This window comes from Gossypium hirsutum, chromosome A01, assembly GCF_007990345.1.
Source record: "Gossypium hirsutum isolate 1008001.06 chromosome A01, Gossypium_hirsutum_v2.1, whole genome shotgun sequence".
Classification (NCBI taxonomy): Eukaryota; Viridiplantae; Streptophyta; class Magnoliopsida; order Malvales; family Malvaceae; genus Gossypium; species Gossypium hirsutum.
Genome location: NC_053424.1, coordinates 44,080,092 through 44,100,403, shown reverse-complemented (window position 1 = coordinate 44,100,403; position 20,312 = coordinate 44,080,092). Strand labels below are relative to the sequence as shown.

Here is a 20,312-nt window from a genome sequence, read left to right as displayed (position 1 = left end):
TGCCTAAGTTGTCTCATACCTTGACTAATCTAGTCTATGATCGATCAGGTCATTGAACAAACATTGTTGTACAACATTGTCTCTAACACCATATTTTAAGGGGATTAAGTCATTATAAAAAAATTGTGAAAAAAAAGCTTAAATCACAAAATGATACTTAAATTATACTCATTTTCCTAAATTGATACCTAAACTATACCCTATTAGTAAAATTACCCAAAGTGTTAAAAAATCTTTTAGCCAATCATTTAGTCACACTTGCCAATTTTTAACTAAATAATCTAAAAAGTTCAATATTATTTCCTTCAGCCTTTAGAAAAAAAAAACTTATAAACATATTTATCTTTTTTGTTCTTCATCAAAGAACACCCATAATGGAAAATTCAAGAACTTACTGAAGAACTCATTTGGACCCAATTTTCAATGAAAAAACCTAGATTCCAATGAGCATTTTTTTTTGTTTTTAAATTCTTAATATATCTTATGTCGAAACCATCCCATGATTTTTTTTTAAAAAATTTATTTTAATGAAAAATGGTGGAATCGACTTTTTAGAAAATGAAAATATGGAGTCGCCACCGATCTTTTGTTTTGGTGTGATCGAATCACCTAAAAATGAGGTTAGTTTAAATAAACATTTTTAGTTTATTAAAAAAATAATTTTGGTCTACGAACTTTTGAGAAAACAGGTTCGGGAGTCGGTTACGCATGAGGAAGGATTAGCACCCTCACTACGCCCAAAATTGGTACCAAGTCGATTAAATACTGCCCTTCTGTCTAAAATTAAAAGTTTTTTGAAATGTGGTTCCTTTTATAACGTTTGAGTGATCCGACTTGGTTGCCAAAATTTCTTGTTTCGATGCCCGAAGGTATATAATTTGAGAATTACAGAAGGATGCTCAACTATTTATAACGTTGAACATCGTCTTCGTTTTAAGTATTTTTTTTATAAACATGAGTGAGAATGTAAAGGAATGTTCGATCATTTTGAGAAAACCAGGAACCACAACCCAGCACGATAGAGCATGATTCTCGAATTATCAAACGCCAAACATTGCCTTCGTTTAAAAAATTTTAGGAGATATGAATGGAATTTTGAAGGGAAGCCCGATTATTTTGAGCAAACGCAAAATTGCAACCCAACACGTTAGGGCACGATTCCGCGAATTGCTAAATATCGAACCTCGTCTTCGTTTTGAGGAATTTTAAAAGGCATGAGTGAAATTTCGAAGTGATATTCGATTATTTTGAGCAAACGCGAAATCGCAACCCAACACGTTAGGGCACGATTCCACGAATTGCCAAACATCGAATCTTGCCTTCGTTTTTAAAGAATTTTTGAATGAATGATTATAGAGCTAGCTTAAGACGTATTAATTCAATTTGAAATAGTACGAGATTAATCATAAAATTTGGATTTTATAAAACCGCATTTCGAAAATCAAATAGAAAACGATGAATGAGGTAATATACACATACGAGATACAATACTTAACGAATCAACTAGCAGAACAAGCAATTAAATATAATTAATCTAGGAATTATAGCCTAATTTCAATCATATATGATGAGTAATTAACAGTTCAATAAGGTGGATGCCACGCAAGGAATGTACATATATAAAGCAACCAAAAGAGCGTATGCAAAACAAAATAGAATTTAGAAGTCAAAGTGGTATAAGAGGATGTCGGAACAAATGCGATCTAATGAACCAAAAATCTTTATGACATGCAAATTAATGAATTGGTGCATTTTAAAATTTATTTGTAAAAAAGGAAAAACTAGAATTATACGCTTAATCATTTAAAAAAACATATTATAAAATGAATGTTTAAATCGAAAATCATACCAAAACATAGAATAATATTGATTTTTAAAAAAAACGAGGATGTATATAATAAAAATTTAAAGTATGTGTAAAATATATTAAAAATGGTAATAATAAAAATGTATAGTACGATATAATCTTCAAAAACGCAATGGATCTACAAATTATATATATATAAATAACCCCCCTTTTTTTTAAAAAATAATTATTTGTAAAAAACATAGAAATATATGCAAGCTAAAACTGATTTTATTATAAATTATATAATGAATTGAAGAATATACTTACATATATAAAAAAAGAGAAAAACTACATGCATAAGATACATAGATTTAATAATATATATATCAAGTATAGATATCTATAAACATATATGTATATAATAATTGAGAAAATATATTATATAGGACCATGTAATAAACTACAATAATAAATTTAAGACAACACATGTATAAAATAACATAAGGTTAACAATGTATATATATATATGAAATGAAATTGACTTTAATGTAAAGTACAAATATATATGTACAATAGCGTATATAAAGAAAACAATTACATGAGGTAATACGCAAAATATGAAAGCATAGTTACCCAAATTACAATAAGTAAATGATGCAAGTTAGACGATGAACACGAGTAAATAAACACAAGTAAAATAAAATAAAACATGAGGTGAATCTAAAAAAAAATAATTGAAATCACATAAAGGAGAGGGTCTAATTGAAACCACGTTAAAATGGAAGGATAATTTGTAAATACAGGTAAGGGCCAGCGCATAATGTATACGAATATGCAAGGATCAAAACTGGAATTATTCCAGACTCCCAAAACGCTGTGTACATGTGCGGACCCCATTGCAAATGAGCTCAAAATACAAGCCTAAATTAAAAGAAATGGAATAAAAATATGGATTGATTTAAACGTGGCGCAAAAGGGAGGGATTTAATGTGCAAATAGTCCCTCACCGCAAAAACACGCGGGTCATCGGGTTTGGAATCGAATCGGGTCGGGCTTTGATGTCAATGCGACACCGTTTGAGGTCCTATAAAATGGCTCAATCAGCAGATTAAGCCAGCACCTCCAAACCCTAGCCTCCATTTTTACTCCCCTCAAACGAACCTTGACCCTCCATCTGCCATGCCAATCCACCGCAATGAACGGAGATCAGCCTGTTCGAGCCTCAAGATGGTTTTCTTTCCGCCTTATACTCCCCTCGGACCCCGATTTCAACGAATCAGTGGAGATCTCACAGCGTATTCACGGGGTAAGATTTCATTTCCTCTCTCTTTTATACAACCCAAAATGCGAAAGAATAAAAAGAAATTCCAGGGAGAATGAAACTAAGCCAAGAAGAAAAGGAAAAAATCTCAGAAATTATGAATCGGAATCACCTTCGAATGCTCGTTGCTTTTTTGTATTTCAAAATGTATTGATTGTGTCTGTATGGCCTATTGTGCGTTTATGTTGCGTAAAAAACTCACCTAGGCTATTACATGGCCTTTATAGTCGAAAAGAAAGAAAAATCAAAAAATGAAAATGCTATTTTCTTCTTCCCCATTCGCTGCTGTTCTATGTGCCTTTTTCGCAGGTACGGAGTCTGCCTGCATCGTACGGAGGTACGGGCGTGGCGTACGAGGGCTGTGCACTGGTGCTGTTGGAGGCGTTGTCTGGCGCAATGTGGTTTGGCCACTAGTGAGGGCTGCGGCACAAGGAGACCCTTGCCCTAGGGTTTGCCAAAATGGGGCTCAGTTTCTGGGCCGTTTGGGGTATTGGGCTATGTCATTTTGTAAATGGACTTGTAATTTGTGTCTTGAAACATTAGGGTTAATTTGGTTTGATTTTGGGTTGTAATTGGACAGATAATGGACTATTGATATCTAGATTTTTATATCATTTATTATTTTTATTCGGACCGGGCAAATTTGGCCCACTACAGCTGCCCTTCTTTGCATATTGTCGTGTAACGAGAATAAAGTAAAGACTATAAATGGGCCAAATTTGCCAGGACCTGCTGAGCCTCGACTTCTTGGTACTTTTTTTCTTCAAGTAGCTTCAATATGCTCCACTGCAACTTCAGGGAGACAAGATCTACAATCTTCAACCTACTCCGCTACAACTTTAGGGAGCTAGGATGGTGGCTTAAATCTACTTCATTGCAATTTCAAGAAGTCAAGATTCACCGTCTTCGATCTGTTTCACTGCAACTTCAGGGAAACAAAATCTAAAATTTCAACCTACTCCACTACAACTTTAGGGAGCTGGGTTGGTGGCTTAAATCTACTTCACTGCAACTTCAGGAAGCTCAGATTCGCCGTCTTCGATCTGCTCCACTGCAACTTCAGGGAAACGAGATCTAAAATTTCAACCTACTCTACTACAACTCTAGGGAGCTAGGTTAGTGGCTTAAATCTGCTTCACTGCAACTTCAAGAAGCTCAGATTCGCCGTCTTCGATCTGCTCCACTGCAACTTCAGGGAAACGAGATCGAAAATTTCAACCTACTCCACTACAACTTTAGGGAGCTAGGTTAGTGACTTAAATCTGCTTTGCTGCAACTTCAGGAAGTCAAGATTCGTTGTCTTTGATTTACTCCACTGCAACTTCAGGGAAACGAGATCTAAAATTTTAACCTACTCCACTACAACTTTAGGGAACAAGGTTAGTGACTTAAATCTGCTTCACTGCAACTTCAGGAAGTCAGGATTCGTCGTTTTTGATCTGCTCCACTGTAACTTCAGGGAAGTAGGATCTAAAATCTCAACCTACTCCACTACAACTTTAGGGAGCTAGGTTAGTGACTTAAATCTACTTCACTGCAACTTCAGGAAGTCAAGATTTGTCGTCTTCGATCTGCTCCACTGCAACTTCAGGGAAGCAGGATCTGTAGGATTCGCCAATGTCACTACACTGTCTTCCAAAGACATGATTTGTAGAATTGGTTTCCTGTATCAAGTAATTAGGATACTATGATCGAGATGAATCAAATGTCCCTAACTAGATGTGGTGTTTATGTCAGATAATTAGAATGCTATGATCGAAATGAATCAAGTGCTCCTAACTAAATGAATGATTATGAATGTAGAAGTGCTATGAGAATAATTCCTCTTCAAACGTTTAAGGTATCATTGCTCATGATTCGTCCGGGTTCCATCATTGATGTGCTATCACGTTTTCTTACTTAGCCGTTATCTCTGCCAGAAAATTTGAAGAAATAGTCCTAATTTGGATTTCTCTTTTTCCAATATTTTCCAACTTTGAACCTGGTTAGTTCTGACTAGTGGCCCTGTTTCAGGTCCTTGTACTATTTAGAGACTTTTCCAGAGTAATATGCATAACATCTTTTATGTAGATATTACATGTTCAAAAATCGCGATTTCGACAAAACTGCTCGAAAGAGATTATCATAATGGACAAATGTCATTTTATTAAGCAAATTTTGATGTGAATACATAGGATAATGAATCTGGTAAGGTGCGAAAAATGAGAAAAAGATGCCCCAGATATCGCAGCACGAGTTTCACTATTCTAATTTCTCAAAGGTTCATTCGAACCAAATGTGTGTTCAGGAGATCCCGCGTATTTTGTTGATGCTCCAAGGTGTAATGTTCTTCTGTCTTGTTGATTTTGGAAGGACAAGACCGCCATATGCCCCATATTCAAAATTTGAGCTGCCCGTTTTTGGGTTTTCAACTCAAAAGCCCCTTTGGTTCCAAAATACCCTTTGTGGGTTTTCACCTTGGCCTCTCCGGGTTTTTTTTTGGATTTCAGAGCACCCTTTGTGGGTTTTCACTCAGGCCTCTCTTTCTTCAGGTAAAATACTTCTTGACCGAGTCCGAGTTTACAGGATTGGGCAAGTTTCTATCGTCCATCTCGGCTAGAATCAATGCTACTCCAGTGAAAGCTTTCTTCACTACGTAAGGCCCTTCCCAATTAGGCATCCATTTTCCCCGAAAATATTTCTGTATGGGAAGAATCTTTTTCAAAACCAGGTCTCCCTCGTGGAATTCTCTAGGACGAACCTTTTTATCATAAGCCTGCATCATTCATTTTTGGTACATCTGACCATGACGAATAGCTTTTAACCTTTTTTCCTCGTTAGGTTCAATTGATCATATCGAGATTGGATCCACTCGGCTTCTTCCAAATTTAACTCCAACAACACTCGAAGGGACGGGATCTCGACCTCGATCGGCAACACCGCTTCCATTCCGTAGACCAAAGAAAAAGGGGCTGCCCCAGTTGAGGTTTTGACTGACGTTCGATAAGCGAAGAGGGCAAATGGTAACTTCTCATGCCAGTCTCTGTAGGTTTTGGTCATCTTCCCCACAATTTTCTTAATGTTTGTATTGGCCGCTTCCACTGCCCCATTCATCTTTGGGCGATATGGTGACGAGTTGTGATGTCTGTTCTTGAATTGACTGCAGACTTCTGCTATCGTACTATTGTTCAAGTTTAATGCATTGTCGGATATAATCCTCTCCGGCATTCCATATCGACATATAATATCCTTTTTCAGAAACTTGCTCACTGCCGACTTGGTCACACTAGCATACGAAGCAGTTTCTACCCACTTGGTGAAGTAGTCGATAACCACGAAGATGAATCGATGCCCATTGGTAGCTTTCGGCGATATTGGTCTAATCACATCCATGCCCCACATAGAGAATGGCCATGAAGAAACCATGACATGCAACGGTGAAGGAGGCACAAGAATTTTGTCTCCGTAGATTTGACACTTATGACATCTCTTAGCGTAATTGACACAGTCTCCTTCCATGGTGGACCAATAGTACCCGAATCTCATAATTTGCCTGGCCATTGTAAAGCCATTAGCATGTGTCCCACAGACGCCTTCATGGACTTCTTCCAAGATTTTCCTAGCCTCTACAGCGTCTACACATCTTAGTAGCACTTGATCCTTTCTTCTTTTGTATAATATATCCCCATCTAAGACGTAGTCGATGGCCAATCTTCTTAGCGTTCTTTTTTCATTCTCGCTTGCCTGGTCCGGGTACTCACGATTCTTCACATATTGCAATATATCGTGATACCAAGGGTGATCATCTTTCTCTTCATCTTTTTCAATATTGTAAGAATGGGCCGGAATTTCATAAATGTTCATTCGGATGGGTTTGACATCTTCTTGTTTGTTCACCTTGATCATGGAGGCTAAGGTAGCCAAAGCGTCAGCCATCTGATTTTTGTCTCGTGGAAGGTAGTGGAAGGTAATGTCATCAAACTCTTTAATCAACTCAAGGACCAGCTTCCGATAATCGATTAACTTGAGGTCTCTAGTCTCCCATTCTCCCTTGAGTTGATAAATCACTAGCGCAGAATCTCCATACACCTCTCGCACTTTAATCTTACGTTCTATGGCTGCACGGATACCCATGATGCACGCTTCATATTCCACCATATTTTTTGTACAATCAAAATCCAATTTACTAGTGAATGGGTAATGATCTCGTTTTGGGGATACCAAGACGGCCCCGATTCCATTGCCCACAGCATTTGATGCCCCATCGAAGTTCAGTTTCCAAAGAAGTTCTTCCAGAGCACCTTCTTCAGTCGTAGCAATACACATTAGGTCTTCATTCGGAAAGTCGAAGTTCAAAGGCTCGTAGTCTTCCAAAGCTCTACTGGCTAGAAAATCTGCTATCGCACTTCCTTTTATTACTTTTTGGTTCACATAGACTATGTTGAATTTAGAAAGCAGAATCTGTCATCGGGCCATCCTTCCATTTAAGGTTGTTGACTCCATCATGTACTTTAAAGGGTCCAACTTTGATATGAGCCAAGTGGTGTGATACAACATATATTGCCTCAGCCTGCGGGTTGTCCATATTAGGGCACAACACAACTTCTCTATCGACGGGTACATTGTCTCACATTCCGTAAACTTTTTACTGAGATAGTAAATAGCTTTTTCTTTCCTTCCTGACTCATCATGCTGAGCCAGCATGCATCTCATAGAGTTCTCGAATACTGCCAAATACAGTATCAACGGCTTATCGGGGTTAGGTGGCATCAGCACCGGGGCGTTGGATAAGTACTGTTTAACCTTGTCGAAAGCCCTTTGGCATTCTTCATCCCATTCACCTGGGTTATGTTTCTTGAGGAGGCGAAAGACAGGGCCACATTTCTCGGTCAGTTGTGAAATGAACCGAGCAATGTAATTTAATCTTCCTAGAAAGCCTCGAACTTCTTTTTTAGTGCGCGGCGAGGATAACTCTTGTATGGCTTTAACTTTGTCTAGATCGATCTCAATCCCTTTCTCACTAACCACGAATCCGAGCAACTTTCCGGATTTAGCTCCGAAGGTACATTTGGCTGGGTTGAGTTTTAGCTGGAACTTCCTCAACCTCAAGAACAATTTCCTCAAGACTTGTATGTGCTCCTTCTCTGTTCGAGACTTTACGATCATGTCATCGACATAAACCTCGATTTCTTTATGCATCATGTCGTGAAAAAAGGTTACCATAGCTCTTTGATAAGTTGTCCCCGCATTCTTCAATCCAAACGGCATCACCTTGTAACAGAACGTGCCCTACATGGTTACAAATATGGTCTTCTTCATATCTTCAGGATGCATCTTGATCTGGTTGTATCCCAAAAAATCATCCATGAATGAAAACAGTGAATGTCCCGCCATGTTGTCCACTAGGGTGTCGATATGAGGCAGTGGGAAATTGTCTTTTGGGCTGGCTTTATTCAAATCTCTGTAGTCTACACACATTAGCACTTTTCCATCTTTCTTAGGGACAGGGATGATGTTGGCTACCCAATCTGAGTATTTTACCACCTTCAGAAATCCAACGTCAAACTGCTTTCGAACCTCTTCCTTTATTTTTAGCAAGACATCGGGCCTCATTCTTCGGAGTTTTTGCTAAACTGGCTTACACTATTCTTTTATGGGAAGTCGATGCACCACGATGTCAGTGTCCAACCCGGGCATATCTTGGTATGACCATGCGAAGACACCTTTGAATTCTTAAAGTAATTCAATGAGGTCTCGCTTCATTTTCGCAGTGATACTTATTCCGATCTTTACCTCTTGTCCTTCTCCTAAGCTCACAATTTCGATTAATTCTTTGTGAGGTAGGATTTATTTCTCGTCTTGTTCCTCCATCTTCAACAAATCAAGAGATAGGTTACAGCCTTGGTCATCTTCAAAATCCTAAGAATCATCCATACATACATCTTGCTCGAAAGGAAATTCTGAGTCGCTAGCAGTGTCACTCGTATCATTAATATTTGGGAACCTGTTATAAGGACGAAGGCAGATACAAAGAATCAAAAGAATTCGAAACATTTATTTGCGTGATATGATTATGAATGACGAATGAAAGAATACTTAGAAGAATGTTTCAAGAATAAAAGAATCCGAAAGTAATCATTTGTATGGTTATGAATGAAATTAAGAGGACGAGAGAACATTTGCTCAAAAATGATAATAACTGTGCATTTTATTGAAATATCGTTTTTAAACATCAGCCTATTTCACAAAAGATTCTTATCACTCCTAGGCCTAGAGCAATAAGTGTGTTTTGGACATTACTCTGAATCCGTTCTAAAAACTACAAGGATCTCTTCCGCAATCTAGTTGTCCAGAACACTTCCAGGCGTGTAGGGGCAAATGCCCGACAAATTTTCCCTTCCAGTCTCCTTTTCGTACATGACGTTGATGTCCAAACTTTCCAGACTTTCTTTTATAGCTCCCATCATTGGCGTGTCTCTCTCAGGATGAATGATTCCCCTGGATACAAATGTTTTCAATATATGGGGGAATGTCATTGGTTCCCACTTGATTTGCTCCCCCATTAATCGAGCTCTCCTTCTTTCTTGCTTCTTTTCTGGCTCCCTTCTCCTTTGTTTCACATCCGGCTTAAATCCTAAGCCGAAGCGGTCTCTCTTTTCTTTCAGCATTGGCGTTTCGATCCTTCCTTGTAGATGTCTCCCAAGTCCCTTTCCGGGTAGGGCCCCTTTTCCAATCGTCAACTCGAGGCTCATCCTCGTGGTTTTGGACAATTTCGGCACCAAAATTTTGCTTCCCTCGGTGATGAACGTCGCGTTAACAAATTCCAAAGATCGAAATGAGCATTCGATTGCTTCGTCATATGTCTCCAAATAGGGTGCATTATTGCTCACAGTTGCAATAATATCTTCTTCAGCCTTAATCGTTATCAACCTCCCCTCCGACACCAGCTTCAATTTTTGATGCAACGGGGAAGGTACTGCCCCAGCTAAATGTATCCAGAGCCTCCCCAACAAGCAATTGTATGAGGGCTTGATATCCATCACGAGAAAATCCACCTCATATGTGTTTGGCCTAATCTAGAGAGGTACCTCGATTCTGCCCATCACCTTTCTTTCCGTGCCATCGAATGCCTTCACGATGTTCTGGCACTCCTTCATGTGAGAGCTGTCTATAGGTAATCTGTTCAGCGTGGTCAATGGCAGGACGTTCAAAGCTGATCCATTGTCAATCAGTACACCTAGTAGCGTGTACCCTTTACAGCGTGTGGTGATATGCAGAGCTTTAGTCGACCCCATGCCCCCAGGTGGTATCTCGTCGTCATTAAAGAAGATAAAATTGTCGGCACTTATGTTGCTCACCAACCGGTCCAGCTTGTTAACGGAGATATCATTGGCAACATATGTCTCGTTTAAGACCTTCATTAGTGCGCTACGATGAACTTCCGAGCTTAGAAGCAAGGCCAGCACTGAAATGCGAGCTGGTTGTTTACGTAGCTGTTCTACCACACTGTATTCGCTGTGCTTTAGGAATTTTAAAAATTCCTTGGCCTCGTCTTCGTTAACTGGCTCATTAACAAGTTTGGTTGCTTTTTCCTTCATTTCCTTGACCACCTGGGCTTTTTCTTTTGTGGGCTGTTCCTCCTCATTCATTGTATCGTAACGCCTCCCGCTATGTGTATAGGAACCTCTATCTTGATCCCTTATTGAAGCGCTAACCGGGCTCTCTTTTCCCGGCATCGTCACACTGCAATCATAATTTCATGGGACCTTTTTACTGTTTTTGTAAGGGAAGACTGCAGGTCTTTGGATTATGACCCTCGATGGCATTTTTACTCCAGCTTCATTATTTTTGGGTCTCGAAATGATCACCACGGGATAATTAGGCATTTGATTCTACGCCTTTGATTCTCCCTCGGATGCGCATACATTTCCCTCTATGAGGCTTTTAGCTTCTTCATAGAATTCCATTTCTTTGTTATCTATCATGTTCTGCACGAGGGCCATGAATTCCACACATTCTTGGATTTCATGCCCCACCTCGTCATGAAACTCACAGTAGTTTCTCTCTTCTTCGGGTTCTTCCCTTGGATCCAATGCTATCAATCCTCTCTTAGTCATCTCTTTCCATACCCGCTTCAACGAGGTCCTGATTTCTGCCACCTCATACTTGGTCTTCTTGTTCAAGCCTTCACTTATCCCATTCACTCCTTGGTCGGTATGATTAGGGAGTGGGTTTCCTGCTAAATTGGGCGTGGCTGGGTCATCAAATCTCATGATTCCCACCTTAATGAGTCTTTCGACCACTTTCTTAAACGCAGTGCAATTTTCGATTGAGTGCCCGGTGATTCCCGCGTGGTACTCACATTGGGCATTCGCGTCATACTATTTGGAATACGGGGACTGCAGTGGCTCCAGGTAGAAAGGGGATACCACATGAGCGTTGAACAGGTTCTGGTACAACTCTCTATAGGACATGGGTATAGGGGTGTATTGTGGCCTTTCTATGTTCTTCCTCGCATTGGATTCTTGCCTTACAGAACTTTGTTGATTGGTAGTCACCATTTTGGGTTGATTTACGGTAATTGACTTGGGCTGCCCCTTGTTGAATGTGCTCGTGTTGTTCACTTCATTGTCTTTTCTCCTCGGGGCTAACTTCCTAGCACTCTCTCTCGATTCTATCTTGCCGCTCTTTACAGCATTTTCGATCATTTCTCCCATCATCACTATGTCGGAGAAGCTCTTGGTGGCGCTTCCCAACATATGAGTGATAAAAGGGGCCTTCAAGGTATTTATAAAGAGTATCGTTATCTCCTTTTCTAGAAGTGGCGGCTGAACTTGTATGGCCACCTCCCTCCATCTTTATACGTACTGCCTGAAGCTTTCATTCGATTTCTTCTCCATATTCTGGAGAGTGATTCTGTCAGGGGTCATGTCTGTCACGTGATTGTATTGCTTCATAAAGGCTTGGGCCAGGTCCTTCCACAAGTTAATCTTAGAGCGGCTTAATTGGTTGTACTACTTAGACGCCGCCCCGACCAAACTATCTTGAAAGTAGTGGATTAATAGCTGGTCATTGTTAACATATCCCGTCATTCGCCTGCAGAACATAATGATATGAGCTTCAGGGCAACTTGTTCCATTGTATTTCTCGAACTTGGGCATTTTGAATTTGGGGGGAAGGACTAAATCTGGGACTAAACTTAGGTCCTTGGCATTAATCCCTTGATGATGATCCGCGCTTTCCATGGCTTTAAATTTCTCTTCGAGCCATCTACACCGTTTTTCCAATTGTTTTTGCGAATCCATCCTCGCCTTTTCTTCTTCAGCAATTTCATCCAAATCGGGAATGGGCGGATAGTTCGGGTTGTTGACAAAGTTGGAGCCTAAGCCGGTTTGGAAATTCATCAGTATTGAAGCTCCAGCCTGAACCTGCTGGGGTATGATCGTGACAGATGGCTTCGGTAGATTAATCTCGAGCTTCACCGGTACATGTGTCAGAGTGAAGCCAGGGGGTATTGAGGATCCTCATTAGCTTCTTCAACTTTGTCCATGGGGCCCTTTCCCTTATCCGTTCCTCCCAACAACAATTGGGATAACTGACTCATCATTTCCCTCTGGGACTCCATCATTTGCTCTTTCATCTCTCACTGAATCTTGGCTAGCTGCTCTTGCATCTGAGACTGTATTTGTTCTTGCATGTCTTTTTGCATCCGCTCTAATTTCTCGAGTCTCTTATCCATTGATTTTTTCCTTGTACTGTAGGGGTGCGTGGTTGGTTTTCATTGGTTTCCAGGTTATTGAAATAATTTTTAGTTAATTAATTAGAAAACTCTAATGGCCTTTAATGCATAATGATATGATGTAATGCAAATGCATGAATGTAAAGGAGGCATCAATTTTGATTCAACAGCCCTTAGAAAATTTTACTTGAAAATAAAATCTTTTACATAAAGTCGAGTTACAAATATAATTTTGCTCTAACGCTCAAAGTCCTAATTTTTCTAAGCAATGAGGCCAGCTCTTGTTCGCGCTCCGACTCTAACTCATATTTCACGCTTAGTGTGTCTGCCTGAACCGCTAGAGTTTGCAAGTAGTCCGCTACCTCCCGGATCTGGGTTATGGCCTCTCCCATAAGGTAATCCCTATTTCTAACTTGGCCTTGCGCATGGTGAAGTTGCTCCTTCCAACGATCCTCGTTTGCCTCAAAAAACTGGATTCGCATATCACAATTTTGCAGTGACGCCTCTAACTCTTCTATTCTTCCTTTCATTTCTTGTATTTTGCTCAAGCTTGCCCTCAATTCTGTCACGGTGTTGCGGTTTCGGTACTGATGTAGGGACTTCTCGAGTTCTGCCACTCTAGCCCTTAATTCCCCTTGCTCATTTCTGCTTTCTGATAGACTTTTCTCCAAATCTTCGTTTCGTGCTTGAGTTTCTCGAAATTTCCTTTCCCACCGGTCGGTATTGGTTTTTTCTTCCCGAATTTCATGGCGCCATTGTTCGGAAGTCTTACCTAAACCCGCAATCCTCATAGATAGGCGTAACTTTTTGTAGTCCATTTTCAAACTGTCTAGATCTTCTTCAGCCTTAGTTTTTCCTTTTCTCCACTTCTCAGCCTCTGACCTTTGGACATCAGCCTCTAATCTTAGGTGCATCTTCTCTTCCTCTAATTGTTCGATCTTCTTACCAAACTCCAAACTCTTCTTCTCGAAATCTTGTTTTATAATCTCCAATTCTGATGGGGCGACTTGTAATTGTTCCCCGATAGGCCGAGCATTCTCTAAGCTTGGCCTAGGAATATTATCATTAATCCTCTTCTTAAACCACTTGCTGTACTCGGGCGTTACCATAGAACCGACGGCTAACCTCTTCATCTAACAAGTTTGCTTCCAAGCATCCGATAACTCCCGAACTCTCTTTTAATAGTGAGCACCTTTAAACGAGAATTCACTCTGAGCAAGTCCATAGGTCGTGGGTACAAACTGCCTCGACTTGTATTGCCTCAAGGCTATCAACGGAGTATACCCGGTAGCTCCCCAAATTCCTAACAATGGCACCCAATCAAAGTTACCACATTGGTACATGATCTCATCAGGAACCATCCAATAAGCACTCCACTCGATATCCTCCTCCTTAAGGTTCTGAAAAATATCCATCCACTTCTCTTCTGAGATATCCTTTCTCCTCTGTATAGCTACCTCTTCTTTCAAAGGGGAATAACCTTTGGAAAAGACTCGATAGGAAACCTTGTCTACCTTCCAAAAGTTCCCATGAAACCATACCATCAATAGTTGAGCACATCCAATAAATCGCCCCTCACCCGTCTTCTGACATAAGCTCAAAGATCTGAACGTTTCTGCCAATATTGCCGGTACCGGTGTGATTCCCTTTTCAAGACGATCAAACAAGTCAATGACCGCCTCGTCCACGTGCCTCAAAGCCGTAGGAAAGATCACTAATCCGTAGATGCTTAAGGCAAATATATCGACCCTCTTTCTTTCGTCTAGATGAGTCAAGATCAAATCTCGCAAATTCTCCCAAGGGACACATTTGCTATCTCCTTTCTGCTGAATCCGAGCAGTGACCCAAGACTCGCTCATCCCAGAAATGCTCATCAGTTTCTTCACGAAAGCCTGATTACTAAAAACCCGGGCATAAGTCTTCCAGACCTGAATCTTTGGACATCTAAGCAGCGTAGTATATTCCTCCATGGTAGGTACCAAATCCACTTCTCCAAAGGTAAAACACTTATATGCGGAATTCCAAAACTGCACCAAGGCTCGGAACAAATGCTTATCCACTTTAATGTCTAGCAGGTAGGATATGTCACCATAACTTTGGTAAAACAACTGCTTGATCCTTTCATCCCAACTAACCCAAATGTCTCTCAACTATTGCAGCTTATTCTGTACTACATTGACGCGAGTGAAATCCTACAGCTCCGACACATACCCTTCTGCCAAGCTATCCCCTCTCTCAGATTGTAGCCTCTCCGACCAAGCACGAACGGCCGCATTATCCTCGACTTTACTAAAAAATTCATTCTCCATGTCAAATTTTCTAACTTAGTAATTGAATGTAGATTAACGCCTCCTTTAATATGCAATGTCATGCAAAAAAGACAATCAAAACAAAACATCGGTTAGTATCAAATAATAGCAATAGAATGCAAGCACATAAACGGTGATTATAACGCATGTACGGGTAAGTACTAAGGTTCGACGCGGCTCCACCCAAGGATAGCTCCTAAGGTTCACTATATGTGGTTTAGTTCTAGGAAAATGGGTACCCGAACCAGCAGATTCCTCAATCCTCACCCATTATAAGCTCATATAGATCGAGTTCGGTTCGAGGGGATACATTTCCCTATGACCATGCAGAGATGAAAATCTCACGAAATCATAGGTACGGATGTACCCCGGAAGCAATCCACTAGCCCATGCGGAGGTGAAAACCTCACGAAAGCGTAGCTTCTTACTTCCACTTAGAAGGTGTAACCACAGTGGTCATGCAATGAAATGCAGTGCTATTCTACAAGGCCCGCACAAACATACAATCAAATGCAATCGAAATATACATGATTTTTAAAATAAATTTTCGGTTTTTTAACAAAAGGACAGTAAATAATCGATTTTTATGGCTCGACTCTCAAGTTCAAATCCCCACCGGAGTCGCCAAGCTGTCGAAACCATCCCACGATTTTAAAAAAAAATTATTTTAATGAAAAATGGTGGAATCGACTTTTTGGAAAATGAAAATATGGAGTCGCCACCGATCTTTTATTTTGGTGTGATCGAATCACCTAAAAATGAGGTTAGTTTAAATAAACATTTTTGGTTTATTAAAACAATAATTTTGGTCTACGAACTTTTGAGAAAACAGGTTCGGGAGTCGGTTACGCATGAGGAAGGATTAGCACCCTCACTACGCCCAAAATTGGTACCAAGTCAATTAAATACTGTCCTTATGTCTAAAATTAAAAGTTTTTTGAAATGTGGTTCCTTTTATAACGTTTGAGTGATCCGACTTGGTTGCCAAAATTTCTTGTTTCGATGCCCGAAGGTATATAATTTGAGAATTACAGAATGATGCTCAACTATTTAGTCCAACGAAAAATCGAAACCCAGCACAGTAGGGTACGATTCTTCGAATTTCTAAATATTGACCATTGCCTTACTTTATAAAATACGTGTGAAAATTTCGAGGAGATATTCGATTATTTTGGGCAAATGAGAAAGCGCAACCCAGCATGATAGGGCTCGATTCTCAAATCGCCAAACATCGAACATCGCCTTTATTTTAAAAGATTTTAGAAAGTGCGAGGGAAATTCTGAAGGGATCTTCAATTGTTTCAGACCAATGAAAAAGCGCAACCCAGCACGATAGGGCACGATTCTCAAATCGCCAAACATTGAACATCGTTTTCGTTTTTAAGTATTTTTTTTATAAACATGAGTGAGAATGTAAAGGAATGTTCGATCATTTTGAGCAAACCAGGAACCACAACCCAACGCGATAGAGCATGATTCTCAAATTATCAAACGTCGAACATTGCCTTCATTTAAAAAATTTTAGGAGATATGAATGGAATTTTGAAGGGAAGCCCGATTATTTTGAACAAACGCAAAATTGCAACCCAACACGTTAGGGCACGATTCTGCGAATTGCTAAATATCAAACCTCGTCTTCGTTTTGAGGAATTTTAAAAGGCGTGAGTGAAATTTCGAAGTGATATTCGATTATTTTGAGCAAACGCGAAATCGCAACCCAACACGTTAGGGCACGATTCCACGAATTGCCAAACATCGAATCTTGCCTTCGTTTTTAAAGAATTTTTGAATGAATGATTATAGAGCTAGCTTAAGACGTATTAATTCAATTTGAAATAGTACGAGATTAATCATAAAATTTGGATTTTATAAAACCGCATTTCGAAAATCAAATGGAAAACGATGAATGAGGTAATATACACATACGAGATACAATACTTAATGAATCAACTAGCAGAACAAGCAATTAAATATAATTAATCTAGGAATTATAGCCTAATTTCAATCATATATGATGAGTAATTAACAGTTCAATAAGGTGGATGCCACGCAAGGAATGTACATATATAAAGCAACCAAAAGAGCGTATGCAAAACAAAATAGAATTTAGAAGTCAAAGTGGTATAAGACGATGTCGGAACAAATGCGATCTAATGAACCAAAAATCTTTATGACATGCAAATTAATGAATTGGTGCATTTAAAATTTATTTGTAAAAAAGGAAAAACTAGGGATATACGCTTAATCATTTTAAAAAATATTATAAAATGAATGTTTAAATCGAAAATCATACCAAAACGTAGAATAATATTGATTTTTAAAAAAAAAACGAGGATGTATAGAATAATAATTTAAAGTATGTGTAAAATATATTAAAAACGGTAATAATAAAAATATATAGTACGATATAATCTTCAAAAATGCAATGGATCTACAAATTATATATATATAAATAACCCCCCTTTTTTTAAAAAATAATTATTTGTAAAAAACATAGAAATATATGCAAGCTAAAACTGATTTTATTATAAATTATATAATGAATTGAAGAATATACTTACATATATGAAAAAAGAGAAAAACTACATGCATAAAATACATAGATTTAATAATATATATATAGATATCAAGTATAGATATCTATAAACATATATGTATATAATAATAATTGAGAAAATATATTATATAGGACCATGTAATAAACTACAATAATAAATTTAAGACAACACATGTATAAAATAACATAAGGTTAACAATGTATATATATATGAAATGAAATTGACTTTAATGTAAAGTACAAATATATATGTACAATAGCGTATATAAAGAAAACAATTACATGAGGTAATACGCAAAATATGAAAGCATAGTTACCCAAATTACAATAAGTAAATGATGCAAGTTAGACGATGAACACGAGTAAATGAACACAAGTAAAATAAAATAAAACATGAGGTGAATCTAAAAAAAATAATTGAAATCACATAAAAGAGAGGGTCTAATTGAAACCACGTTAAAATGGAAGGATAATTTGTAAATACAGATAAGGGCCAGCGCATAATGTATACGAATATGCAAGGATCAAAACTGAAATTATTCCAGACTCCCAAAACGCTGTGTACATGTGCGGACCCCATTGCAAATGAGCTCAAAATACAAGCCTAAATTAAAAGAAATGGAATAAAAATATGGATTGATTTAAACGTGGCGCAAAAGGGAGGGATTTAATGTGCAAATAGTCCCTCACCGCAAAAACACGCGGGTCATCGGGTTTGGAATCGAATCGGGTCGGGCTTTGATGTCAATGCGACACAGTTTGAGGTCCTATAAAATGGCTCAATCAGCAGATTAAGCCAGCACCTCCAAACCCTAGCCTCCATTTTTACTCCCCTCAAACGAACCTTGACCCTCCATCTGCCATGCCAATCCACCGCAATGAATGGAGATCGGCCTGTTCGAGCCTCAAGATGGTTTTCTTTCCGCCTTATACTCCTCTCGGACCCCGATTTCAACGAATCAGAGGATATCTCACGGCGTATTCACGGGGTAAGATTTCATTTCCTCTCTCTTTTATACAACCCAAAATGCGAAAGAACAAAAAGAAATTCCAGGGAGAATGAAACTAAGCCAAGAAGAAAAGGAAAAAATCTCAGAAATTATGAATCGGAATCACCTTCGAATGCTCGTTGCTTTTTTGTATTTCAAAATGTATTGATTGTGTCTGTATGGCCTATTGTGCGTTTATGTTGCGTAAAAAACTCACCTAGGCTATTACATGGCCTTTATAGCCGAAAAGAAAGAAAAATCAAAAAATGAAAATGCTATTTTCTTCTTCCCTATTCGCTGCTGTTCTGTGTGTCTTTTTCGCAGGTACGGAGTCTGCTGGCATCGTACGGAGGTACGGGCGTGGCGTACGAGGGCTGTGCGCTGGTGCTGTTGGAGGCGTTGTCTGGCGCAATGTGGTTTGGCTGCTAGTGAGGGCTGCGGCACAAGGAGACCCTTGCCCTAGGGTTTGCCAAAATGGGGCTCAGTTTCTGGGCCGTTTGGGGTATTGGGCTATGTCATTTTGTAAATGGATTTGTAATTTGGGTCTTGAAACATTGGGGTTAATTTGGTTTGATTTTGGGTTGTAAATAATGGACTATTGATATCTAGATTTTTATATCATTTATTGTTTTTATTCGGGCCGGGCAAATTTGGCCCACTACACCTTACAAGACACATGTAGTATCTTCAATTTGTTTGTGGAATTTTAAAAACTTCATAGACGGTGTATAAGATAATTGTTCTTTATTAAATTAAAACATTTCAATTTTTTACACTCTCTCCCTTCCCATGATTCTTTCTTCTCTTTTAATGCATTTTTTTAATTGTTAGATAATTTTTTTAATATAACGATCTTACCATTTTTTCTACTTATCTTCTTCTTTGTATTTTGATTTCATGCTTTGTTTAGGATTTTTTTTTATACAAATTCACACAACGTTAACTATTTTATACAAAATATATAGAAAAGAATAGAAAAAGTTATATTAAAAAAAATAATACATAGATTTTGTATTGGTCTGAATCGAAATCAAGATTTAAAAAGAAAAAAAAAAGCTCGATAGAATATGGGTTTTATCATTGAAAATTGAGTTGCGATAAATTTTTCAATAATTTGTTGATATTTTGTCACTGAGTTCTTGAAGGAAAAGTAAAAGAGATGAAAATATTTATATTTAAAAAAAACCTTAAATAATAATATTTAATTTTTTTAAGTTAAAGTTGCCTGATGGCTTTGCTTCGGATGTTATGTAAACCATTTTAATTTTCTTCGCAAAATATTGAATTACATCTCTAAGCTTAGAACTCCCTACTAAAACAAACACTAGGTGCTATTTAACTATGTATAATATTGTTTTTATTTATTATTATTATTTTTAAATATTAATTGAAGTCATGCTTTTGACTCCATTTGTAAAATTAAAAAGAAATTATTATTATAGCAAATAATTATTTATATACATATATAGAATTATTTGCTAGACTTACAATGGAGTTTTTTTTTTCATCTCAAGTATATTAAAAAAAAAACAAGAAGTAATTGACAATATTTTAATTTGGTTTATAAAATTTAAAAAATTCCGCAACAAGTATATTTAATAATATTCCATTATAAATACGCAGGTTTCT

The 20,312-nt window shown here is 38.3% G+C and overlaps 2 protein-coding genes across 2 annotated transcripts; one reads left to right on the top strand and one right to left on the bottom strand.

Moving 5' to 3' along the window:
* Positions 1-14,006: 14,006 nt before the first annotated feature.
* On the bottom strand, positions 14,007-15,137 carry LOC107930635 (uncharacterized). Its single transcript, XM_016862309.1, has 2 exons — positions 15,040-15,137; positions 14,007-14,958 (listed from the first exon to the last, which is right to left on the bottom strand). Exons 1-2 carry the CDS (start codon positions 15,135-15,137, stop codon positions 14,007-14,009), a joined length of 1,050 nt encoding a protein of 349 aa, XP_016717798.1.
* Positions 15,138-18,485: 3,348 nt separating this feature from the next.
* LOC121228101 (uncharacterized) lies at positions 18,486-19,441 on the top strand. The gene is made up of 2 exons (XM_041111243.1): positions 18,486-18,683; positions 19,008-19,441. Exons 1-2 carry the CDS (start codon positions 18,557-18,559, stop codon positions 19,268-19,270), a joined length of 390 nt encoding a protein of 129 aa, XP_040967177.1. The 5' UTR covers positions 18,486-18,556; the 3' UTR covers positions 19,271-19,441.
* Positions 19,442-20,312: the final 871 nt, after the last annotated feature.

What these genes read in the sequence shown, in the direction of transcription:
- LOC121228101 (XM_041111243.1), top strand. Translation starts at nt 18,557, where the DNA reads ATGCCAATCCACCGCAATGAATGGAGATCGGCCTGTTCGAGCCTCAAG. An exon ending in TCTCACGGCGTATTCACGGG is followed by an intron (nt 18,684 to 19,007) that starts GTAAGATTTCAT and finishes TCTTTTTCGCAG; the next exon opens with GTACGGAGTCTGCTGGCATC.
- LOC107930635 (XM_016862309.1), bottom strand. Translation starts at nt 15,137, where the DNA reads ATGGAGAATGAATTTTTTAGTAAAGTCGAGGATAATGCGGCCGTTCGT. An exon ending in GGGGATAGCTTGGCAGAAGG is followed by an intron (nt 14,959 to 15,039) that starts GTATGTGTCGGA and finishes CATTTGGGTTAG; the next exon opens with TTGGGATGAAAGGATCAAGC.